Source organism: Somniosus microcephalus, chromosome 5 (genome assembly GCF_052327205.1).
Source record: "Somniosus microcephalus isolate GS21.2 chromosome 5, FLI_Smic_1.0, whole genome shotgun sequence".
In the NCBI taxonomy this organism is placed as follows: Eukaryota; Metazoa; Chordata; class Chondrichthyes; order Squaliformes; family Somniosidae; genus Somniosus; species Somniosus microcephalus.
This window is the reverse complement of record NC_140991.1, coordinates 318,489,723-318,500,874: the sequence shown is the minus strand read 5'-3', so window position 1 is coordinate 318,500,874 and position 11,152 is coordinate 318,489,723. Positions and strand designations below refer to the sequence as shown.

Below are 11,152 nucleotides of genomic sequence, written 5' to 3'. Positions count from 1 at the left end.
CCCTCCCCTTGCCCTGCCACAGAAATCAACCAAGAGCCAGCGTTCCGAGCAGAACTACAGCTTTCGACTCACCAAATGCCTGCTTGGACTGGGACCGTTGTCAAGCTGATTATGGCGCAACCCTTTCCAGTGGTTTGTTTTCAATTTAAGGGTGATTAGTGAGGCGTGTCGCTCCTTACCCCGGCGGTGATGTGCCTGGGGAGGGAGGGGGTCTGGCAGCAGCGCAGCCTGAACTCCAGCTCTGGAGCCCTCTCCCTTTAGACGGGGCGAGTGGCCAGCAGGTTTTGATTACTGTGTTTTTCCAGTTGCTCGGATATAATCGGAGCGGGGCTGCTCCCAGCCTCTCCAGTTGCCGTGTGCGCCATGGACCTGAGAGGAACCTATCTTGTGCTCTGGGTTCTGTGTCTGCTGCAGGCCGCCCATCAGCAGACGGCCAGGCCCAAACCCAAGCCGAGGAAGAATGCTGCGCCAAAGAAAGGTAGGCGAGGTTCTTGTCCTTTTGCTAAGAACGCTCGCGGGTTTTCCCCGATCGCCCAGTGCTGGTTACGGTACTGAGGCACACAGACCGCAGAAGCCAAAGGACCGAGACCCCCCCACAACCCCTCGGGGCTGTGTTGATCTTTGCCGAGGTGGCAGCGGGGGAAAGGCAACAACTGGCTTCACCAAACCCCTGACAGTGGAGGTCACTCACGGCCCCCCCCCAACCCCCCGCCGGGCAGTGCCCGCGCACGGACAGGATTGGGGTGCCCCCTGCAGTCAAATAGCCGCCGGCGTTCGCCGCACGGGCTCGCAAGCGAGCGAAGGACACGAGCTTTGGTGAGGGACTGGAGGAGGGAGCTGGGGGCTGGGAAACTGGACCCCAGCACGATGAGGGGAAGAAGGGAGGGAGGAGAAATGGTGGATTTAGTAGAATTGAACTTGATACAGAAAGAACAGATTCAAGTGCTGCGTGATTGAAATGAACATCTTTACTTGCTCGTTCATTAAATCAGAAAATCATACAAGAATTCCGAGGCACCGAAAGGGCCTCCTGTAATTAAATATCTCTCGTCTCTACATTACAGGTTCATCTGAACTGCAGACTGTCAGTATGTGGGTTGTGTACTGGTTCTGGCGATGTCACTGCGAACTGTATTTTTATTATTATTTCTCACGGTGCCACTTCTTCTCAATTATGAATTCATATAATCTCCATGAAACATAGAGAGCACTTCATGGAGAGGACGGAACACTCTGTGGCAGATAAGCAATTATAACAGGAGCCGTTGATTGTGGCGTTTACTTGGAGCAGAACAAATGAGCAGCTGATGACACAGGATCTTTTATGTCTACCTGAGAGAGCAGATGGGGCCTCGATTTAACGTCTCATCCGAAAGACGGCAACTGCGACACTGCAGCGCTCCCTCAGTACTGCCCCTCCGACAATGCAGCACTCCCTCAGTACCGCCCCTCCGACAGTGCAGCGCTCCCTCAGTACCGTCCCTCCGACAGTGCGGCACTCCCTCAGTACCGCCCCTCCGACAGTGCGGCACTCCCTCAGTACTGCCCCTCCGACAGTGCAGCACTCCCTCAGTACTGCCCCTCCGACAGTGCGGCACTCCCTCAGAACTGGCCCTCCGACAGTGCAGCACTCCCTCAGTACTGCCCCTCCGACAGTGCAGCCCTCCCTCAGTACTGCCCCTCCGACAGTGCAGCCCTCCCTCAGTACTGCCACTCCCACAGTGCGGCACTTCCTTAGTACCACCCCTCCGACAGTGCAGCGTTCCCTCAGTACCGCCCCTCCGACAGTGCGGCGCTCCCTCAGTACTGCCCCTCTGACGGTGCGGCGCTCCCTCAGTACTGCCCCTCCGACGGTGCGGCGCTCCCTCAGTACCCCCCCTCCGACAGTGCCGCGCTCCCTCAGTACTGCCCCTCCAACAGTGCAGCGCTCCCTCAGTACTGCCCCTCTGACAGTGCAGCGCTCCCTCAGTACTGCCCCTCTGACAGTGCAGCGCTCCCTCAGTACTGCCCCGCCGAGAGTGCAGCGCTCCCTCAGTACTGCCCCTCCCACAGTGCAGCATTCCCTCAGTACTGCCCCTCTGACAGTGCGGCACTCCCTCAGTACTGCCCCTCCGACATTGCGGCGCTCCCTCAGCACTGCCCCTCCAACAGTGCGGCGCTCCCTCAGCACTGCCCCTCCGACAGTGCGGCGCTCCCTCAGTACTGCCCCTCCGACAGTGCGGTGCTCCCTCAGTACTGCACCTCCAACAGTGCAGCACTCCCTCAGTACTGCCCCTCCGACAGTATGGCACTCCCTCAGTACTGTCCCTCTGACAGTGCGGCACTCCCTCAGTACTGCCCCTCCCGCAGTGCGGCGCTCCCTCAGCACTGCCCCTCCGACAGTGCGGCATGCCCTCAGTACTGCCCCTCCGACATTGCGGCGCTCCCTCAGCACTGCCCCTCCAACAGTGCGGCGCTCCCTCAGCACTGCCCCTCTGACAGTGCGGCGCTTCCTCAGTACTGCACCTCCAACAGTGCAGCACTCCCTCAGTACTGTCCCTCTGACAGTATGGCACTCCCTCAGTACTGTCCCTCTGACAATGCGGCACTCCCTCAGTACTGCTCCTCCGACAGTGCGGCACTCCCTCAGTACTGACCCTCCGACAGTGTGGCACTCCCTCAGTACTGTCCCTCTGACAGTGCGGCGCTCCCTCAGTACAGCCCCTCCGACAGTGCGGCGCTCCCTCAGTACTGCCCCTCCGACAGTGCAGCGCTCCCTCAGTACTGCCCCTCCGACAGTGCGGCGCTCCCTCCTTACTGCCCCTCTGACAGTGCAGCGCTCCCTCCGTACTGCCCCTCTGACAGTGCGGTGTTACCTCAGTACTGCCCCTCCGACAGTGCGGTGTTCCCTCAGTACTGCCCCTCTGACAGTGCGGCGCTCCCTCAGTACTGCCCCTCCGACAGTGCGGCGCTCCCTCAGTACTGCCCCTCCGACAGTGCGGCGTTCCCTCCTTCCTGCCCCTCTGACAGTGCGGCACTCCCTCAGTACTGCCCCTCCGACAGTGCGGCGCTCCCTCCTTCCTGCCCCTCTGACAGTGCGGCGCTCCCTCAGTACTGCCCCTCCGACAGTGCGGCGCTCCCTCCTTACTGCCCCTCTGACAGTGCGGCACTCCCTACGTACTGCACTGGGAGCATAGCCTAGATTGTTCTGCTCAAGTCTCTAGATTTTTGTGCGGAAGAGATCGGAGAGGATCAGCACAGTGCAGGCTCGCACTCATTGGCTGCGTTAATGCACTACACACAATGTATTGCCTTATTGGAGCACTGTCTGGACATCCAGGCTCAGGAGGTGAGCAGTGACGGCAGCTGCATCGAGTGTGGTCAACAGTGACCCGGCGGTGTGGCTCCTGCTTTCATGTTTTTCAAGAATTTTAAACAGTCTGGTCTCCGTGTGGAAGCTTCTGTCTGATGATCTCCCTCTTTAAAGAAGCTGGCGCTAATGAAAAGCAGGTCCAGCCGGCCACTCCCAGCTGTGTTTATGTCAAGAATTTTTGCCTTGCATGTCCAAACTTTACGATTGACAACAATGATGTAATAACAGTGACACTCAGTACATTCGATACAGTGACACTTAGTACATTCCTGTTCCTGGGACTAGGGACAGGGTCACTGGCAAGGCTTATGGAAGCTAAGCAGAGCCAGGCCTGGTTATGTACCTGGAGAGGTGACCATCAGGGAAGATTAGGTGCAGAAGGTCACGGAAGGAGCCCCGAGAAGGGGTGGTTGGTGAGAAGGTCACGGAAGGAGCCCCGGGAGGGGCGGCTGGTGAGTAGGCCCGGGCGTTGGGTTGAAGATAGGTGGAAATGGAATGGCGGCGCGCACAGACGCAGCGGCTTTGCTTCTCCCAGGACGGTGCTATTTACGTTTAATGTTAATGTTATTTGTACTGGACTCATGGGAGCTTGCAAGATCACATTTCGTTGTTCATGTACTTATGCATTGTACAATGACAATAAAGTTGAAGAATTATTATTATTCGATACAGAGACTCTCAGTACATTCGATACGTGACACTCAGTACATTCGATACAGTGACACTCAGTACATTCGATACAGGAACACTCAGTACATTCGATACAGTGACATTCGATACAGAGACACTCAGTACATTCGATACAGAGACTCTCAGTACATTCGATACAGTGACACTCAGTACATTCGATACAGTGACACTCAGTACATTCGATACAGTGACACTCAGTACATTCGATACAGTGACACTCAGTACATTCGATACAGAGACTCTCAGTACATTCGATACAGTGACACTCAGTACATTCGATACAGTGACACTCAGTACATTCGATACAGTGACACTCAGTACATTCGATACAGTGACACTCAGTACATTCGATACAGTGACACTCAGTACATTCGATACAGTGACACTCAGTACATTCGATGCAGTGACACTCAGTACATTAGATGCAGCTTAACAGGAACATTGGTGCCAGTTTGCAAAATGGAAACTGCACAGGGTTAAAAATCAAGGCGGACCCAATGTCTCAACAGTCACGGACTGATACAATTTTCAAACGCTTCGAAAGTGTTTATTTCAGTGTTGAAATTCCAGGGGATACGACACGCTGCTGTAGCAGAAGATGCAAGGACATTTGCAGCCCTTTAAAAAAAAGGAAAGACTTGCATTTCTGTAGCGCCTTTCCGCTTAAACTCATTTGCATATCGGCAAATGCAGAATCTGCTGTGAACCAGCGCGATCAGGCAGCCTTTCGCAATGTGATTTAAGAAAAAAAAAATTGCTTTAAAAACGATTCCTCGATATATTGAAGAGCGGTAAGCTGGTGCGGTTTGATTAATACGGCGGGAAATGAAGTTTATCGCAAAAAATAAGCGTTTTTAATCAGAGTGTCCAGTCCGCCACCTGTGCGTAACCCGAGTTTAAATCACTGAAAATGACTTTAAAAAAACTACACAGAACCATTTGCTGGTTATATTGGTGCACAGTAGTCAGTTTCTTAGTAAATGCGCCCAGCTTAATTTTTCGAGCCTCCTCGAAGGCGCGCAAACGAACGCAATCTGCAGAAACTCACCGCGGTAATTCATTCACCCCCCCGGGGGAGGGGCGTGGCCAGATTTGTGGGCGGGGCCGGCTCCCAGCATGACTTTTTTTTAAACCGGCGCGAAAGATGGCGGAAACTCGAGTCGCGCCGAACGTGATTTGCGCTTAAAGTTCCACGATCCTTGGCGCTGGTTTTGCCGATCTCGGGTGCTGACAAAACCAACGCGATGGAACAGAAACTCGAGGCCTCAGTTAAAGAATATTGAGAGAAATATTTTGGTATTGGCAGTGTTTGGTGAATGAACATTCAATCCCAAAACGAATTGGCCGTGGGTTTTTTCTCTGCTTTGTTCCCTTGCATCAGCTGTCTGACAGAGAATGGCCTGGACGCCCTGGCTGATCACCTCATTGCTTTTGGTTACGCCCAGTGTTTTATATGTCCTGATCTCTCACTTTACTTTCTTCATATTTGTTCAGTGCTGGTGACTCTAAGTATGATTGAAGATATCAAGAAGCAGATTGATCACATCTTGGAGGAGGTGAACATGCTGAAGGAGAACCAGGCGCTGCAGACAGGTAATGAGGAGGTTTTAGCATCCGGAGTCCTCCCAGTCTTCATCTTCAGCTCTCAGCAAACCCACAACTTGGGTTCTCACTGGAGTCCCAAGCTCGTGCAGTACTGCCTGAGGCACTGATGGGAACAACCTGCAACCGTTCTGGTATACTGCTATGAACATACAAAATTAACAATCTGGAAGAGCCGCGGGATCTTTTACGTCCACACGAGAGAGCAGACGGGGCCTCGGTTTAACGTCTCATCTGAAAGACGGCACCTCCGACAGTGCAGTGCTCTCTCAGTACTGCCCCTCCGACAGTACGGCGCTCTCTCAGTACTGTCCCTCCGACAGTGCGGCGCTCCCTCAGTACTGCCCCTCTGACAGTGCAGCACTCCCTCAGTAACGCCCCTCCGACACTGCGGCGCTCCCTCAGTACTGCCCCTCCGACAGTGCGGCGCTCCCTCAGTACTGCCCCTCTGACAGTGCAGTGCTCCCTCAGTACTGCCCCTCTGACAGTGCAGCACTCCCTCAGCACTGCCCCTCCAACAGTGTGGCATTCCCTCAGTACTGCCCCTCCGACAGTGCGGCTCTCCCTCAGTACTGCCCCTCCGACAGTGCGGCTCTCCCTCAGTACTGCCCCTCCGACAGTGCGGCGCTCCCTCAGTACAGCCCCTCCGACAGTGCGGCACTCCCTCAGTACTGCCCCTCCGACAGTGCAGCGCTCTCTCAGTACTGCCCCTCCGACAGTGCGGCTCTCCCTCAGTACTGCCCCTCCGACAGTGCAGCGCTCCCTCAGTACTGCCCCTCCGACAGTGCGGCGCTCCCTCAGTACTGCCGCTCCGACAGTGCAGCACTCCCTCAGTACTGCCCCTCCGACAGTGCAGCGCTCCCTCAGTACTGCCCCTCTGACAGTGCAGCACTCCCTCAGTACTGCCCCTCCGACAGTGCAGCGCTCCCTCAGTACTGCCCCTCCGACAGTGCAGCGCTCCCTCAGTACTGCCCCTCTGACAGTGCAGGGCTCCATCAGTACTGCCCCTCCGACAGTGCAGCGCTCCCTCAGTACTGCCCCTCTGACAGTGCAGGGCTCCCTCAGTACTGCCCCTCCGACAGTGCGGCACTCCCTCAGTACTGCCCCTCCGACAGTGCGGCACTCCCTCAGTACTGCCCCTCCGACAGTGCGGCGCTCCCTCAGTACTGCCCCTCCGACAGTGCGGCGCTCCCTCAGTACTGCCCCTCCGACAGTGCGGCGCTCCCTCAGTACTGCCCCTCCGACAGTGCGGCGCTCCCTCAGTACTGCCCCTCCGACAGTGCAGCGCTCCCTCAGTACTGCCCCTCCGACAGTGCGGCACTCCCTCAGTACCGCCCCTCCGACAGTGCGGCGCTCCCTCAGTACCGCCCCTCCGACAGTGCGGCGCTCCCTCAGTACCGCCCCTCCGACAGTGCGGCGCTCCCTCAGTACCGCCCCTCCGACAGTGCGGCGCTCCCTCAGTACCGCCCCTCCGACAGTGCGGCGCTCCCTCAGTACCGCCCCTCCCGACTGTGCGGCGCTCCCTCAGTACTGCCCCTCCGACAGTGCGGCGCTCCCTCAGTACTGCCCCTCCGACAGTGCGGCGCTCCCTCAGTACTGCCCCTCCGACAGTGCGGCGCTCCCTCAGTACTGCCCCTCCGATAGTGCGGCGCTCCCTCAGTACTGCCCTGGAGTGTCAGCCTAGATTTTTTGTGCTCAAGTCTCTGGAAGTGGGACTTGAACCCACGACCTTCTGACTCAGGTGAGAGAGAGTGCCGCCCACTGAGCCACAGGGTGACACAAGGGAACAAAACAGAGAAAAAAAACCAAGGCCAATAATGGAAAAAAAATAATCCAGAAGATCCCTCTCCGACCCCCTCAGGGGATCGAAACCAGACTCCTGACGAAGGGTCATCGACCTGAAATGTTGACTCTATTTCGCTCTCCACAGATACTGCCCGACCCGCTGAGTGTTTCCATCACTTTCTGTTTTTATTCCTGCTCTTAAGTCTGGTGGGAATCCACTGGAGAGGCCACAGCACGTGGCTGGGACCAGACCGTGTCTGTGTTTCCCAGGTGGTCTTGCGGGCTGGGGGACCCCTGCCCACCTCTACAAGTCCGTCGATGAAAGAGAGGCTCTGGAAAATGGGAAGGAGCGGGTGGTGGGTGAGGATGATTGAATTCGGCTGTGATCGTCCAATAATGTTCGTCTGGACCGGCCCCATGAGGAGGCCTACCTTACCCTGAGCTTCCCCCCGATCGCCTCCAGAGGCTCCCCCCCCCACCCCCTCCACCACTGACTGACGGCCGGTGGCTGCTCCCACAGTTCCCCAGCTCTGGCCTCCTCTCAATGAATTCCCTCTGGGCTTCGAACTCCGAACTATCGCCGAACGACCTCCGCGGGACGGTGGACCTGGCCAGGTTCGGGTGGCCAGGCCTACACATCCTCGGGTTCCCCCACACCCCACCCCTGCCTCGGGGTTCACTCGCACCGGGCCCCTCCCTGCCTCCCTTGAAAATTGGGGCCTCAATGTCTGCGTTCACAGGTGGAGAGTTGTGAGGTGCCTGCAGAACCCTGCCTCCGAATGTGTCAACACCTTCAGTAGAGGAGAGGAGAGATCATTCACAGAAAGATGAAAAAAGATGATCCCTTACTCACCCGATAACGCTTACATAAAAATTAGGAGCAGGAGTCGGCCCCTCGAGCCTGCTCCGCCATTCAGTAAGATCATGGCTGATCTTCGACCTCAACTCCACTTTCCCGCCCGATCTCCATATCCCTCGATTCCCCGAGAGTCCAAAAATCTATCGATCTCAGCCTTGAATATACTCAACGACTCAGCATCCACAGCCCTCTGGGGTAGAGAATTCCAAAGATTCACAACCCTCTGAGTGAAGAAATTCATCCTCATCTCAGTCTTAAATGGCCGACCCCTTATCCTGAGACTGTGACCCCTGGTTCTAGACTCTCCAGCCAGGGGAAACATCCTCTCAGCATCTACCCTGTCAATCCCCCTCAGAATCTTATGTTTCAATGAGATCACCTCTCATTCTTCTAAACTCCAGAGAGTATCGGCCCAACTCAACCAGGCTCTCTCTGGCTGCCGCAAGACCTTGACCTAATGAAAAACCTCCCAGTGCTTCAACTCAATGGAGAACCCATTCTCTACATTCAAAATATCCAATTGGAATTCTTGATTCTGACTCTTTTGTGGGACATATTGGGTACGGTAGCCTGTGGTTGTGGCACGGAAGCAACATTGGTCCCATTCTCACCGTGGCAAATGGTGAAATTGAATTCAAGAGTTCTAGTCATTTGTGACGGCCGGCTGCAGAACAATATTCAATGACATGCGCCGGACTGCTGCAAAAACCCAACTGGTTGACGAACGTCCTACAGGGAAGGGAAGCTGCCACTTGTACTTTGGTCTGTGTACTATGTGACTCCCGTCTCGCACTGCAAATTTAATGACCTCAGGGCAACTAGAGATGGTACACTCGATATTGGCTTCCCAATAATGCGTACATCCCAAGAACAAACTAAACAAATATTCCAATCCAAAACAACCCAAGCCACGTTAAGTGTAGAAAAGTGTGTCGTTTTTTAAAAATTCCTTCACAGGATGTGGGCGTCACTGGCAAGGCCAGCATTTATTGCCCATCCCTAACTGCCCTCGAGAAGCTGGTGGTGAGCCGCCTTCTTGAACCGCTGCAGTCCGTGAGGTGAAGGTGCTCCCACAGTGCTGTTAGGATTCTTATTGTTTTTCCTAGCAGTTTAATACAACGGAGTGTCTCGCTGGGCCGTTCCAGAGGGCAGTTAAGAGCCAACCACATTGCTGTGGGTCTGGAGTCACATACCGGCCAGACCGGGTAAGGACGGCAGATTTCCTTCCCTGAAAGACATTAGTGAACCAGATGGGTTTTTATGATAAACCGGTAGTTATATGGTTACCATTACTGACACTAGCTTTTTAATTCCAGATTTATTTAATTAATGAATTTAAATTCCCCACTGCCAGGGTGGGATTTGAACTCTACGTCTACCACCGATCACTAGTCCAGGCCTTTGGATTGCTAGTCCAGTAACATAACCACCAAGGCTACCGTTACAGTACCTCAGCAATTAATCCACCCCAAACCCTCCTGTTTTCTGTCCAGTGTGCCTCAGAGGGATGAAAGTGCAAAGGAAGTGCTTCCTACCGATGAGTGGAGAAAAGACTTTCCACAAGGCGGCAGACGACTGCATCTCGCATGGAGGCGTCCTCGCCACGCCCCACAACCACGAGGAAAATGATGCTCTGGATGAGTACTCCATGAAGACGGTGGGGCACGACCACGACGTCTGGATTGGAGTGACCGACATAGCAATCGAGGGGTCCTGGGTGGACCTAACCGGCTCGAGTGTCAACTACACCAACTGGGAGACCGAAATCACCCAGCAACCCGATGGCAGCACGAGGGGTAACTGTGTGGCCATGACCGGCCTGTCCAACGGCAAATGGTTTGATGAGTCCTGTCGCCTTCAAAAGAATTACTTTTGTCAATTTAATATCCCTTAAATGTCCCAGGCCAATCAACATTTCTCCTCAAGTATAACCTGACTGGTTTAGTTATGCTACCTGATGCTTTACGGGCTGTTCTTTTGAAGAAGATACCTTGCTGTGAGTGGTGGAGATACGAGAGACTATCATTGACCAGATTGAATGTGCTTTCCTTCCCTCACGTTCTATCCATTCTGGATCCTCCGTCAGGTTACGTACTTTTGCGGATGATAGTGCAGGGTCAGCACCTCGAAGCCGCAATGCCACACACACACACACACACACACGCAGCTACCGCAAGCTGCACAGAAGCAGCTCCATGGGACCCCTCCCTCCTCATGCCCAGTATGGTCTTTCCCTGGGGCGGGGATCCACTTGGTGCTTTACCGCGCAGTGTGACCGAGATCAGGATCTGAGCAGAGCGGGGGGTGGGGGGAAGCTTGAACCCACCGCTCTGTGCCAGGGCGCTTTGAGGCTCCGACACACAGCCCTCAGTGCTGCCCTCGCTGTGAAATTATTATCTCAGCTGTGCGGGAACCCGCAGTCTGCTTAGCTTTGTGGCTTTTTCGGGTCTTCTTGCGGTGCACAGTTATAAACAAACTATGCATGTGACTGTCCTCTCTGGTGCTCGTCAGAAATAAAAACTGATTCATTCAAAAGGGAGTTGGCGTGTTTTTCTCCCCCCAATTTTCTTCCATTTCACGGAATCCTTTCAAACATCTGCCTTCAGTTAGGAGATTGGTGGGGATGAGTGGATATCAACAATGGGCCTTCATAATCTGCTAATGGGAGCTGTGGGGCGGGATCAGTTTCTCAATTCTTCCCCTCCCCATCGACTCCCCTCCCCCATCGACTCGCGTCCCCATCGACTCCCCTCCCCCATCGACTCCCCTCCCCCATCGACTCCCCTCCCCATCGACTCCCCTCCCTCATCGACTCCCCTCCCCCATCGACTCCCCTCCCCCTCCCCATCGACGCCCCTCCCCCA

The 11,152-nt window shown here is 55.0% G+C and overlaps 1 protein-coding gene across 2 annotated transcripts; it reads left to right on the top strand.

Moving 5' to 3' along the window:
* Positions 1 to 328: 328 nt before the first annotated feature.
* Positions 329 to 10,823, top strand: clec3ba (C-type lectin domain family 3, member Ba). 2 transcript variants are annotated; one of them, XM_085989303.1, is made up of 3 exons: positions 329 to 478; positions 5,537 to 5,635; positions 9,782 to 10,823. In XM_085989303.1, the coding sequence occupies exons 1-3, from the start codon at positions 364 to 366 to the stop codon at positions 10,180 to 10,182; spliced, it is 615 nt and encodes a 204-aa protein (XP_085845429.1). In that variant the 5' UTR covers positions 329 to 363; the 3' UTR covers positions 10,183 to 10,823. The 2 variants fall into 2 exon arrangements, with proteins under 2 accessions (XP_085845429.1, XP_085845430.1); XM_085989304.1 differs by lacking the exon at positions 329 to 478 and adding an exon at positions 4,439 to 4,833.
* The last annotated feature ends 329 nt before the right edge of the window (positions 10,824 to 11,152 follow it).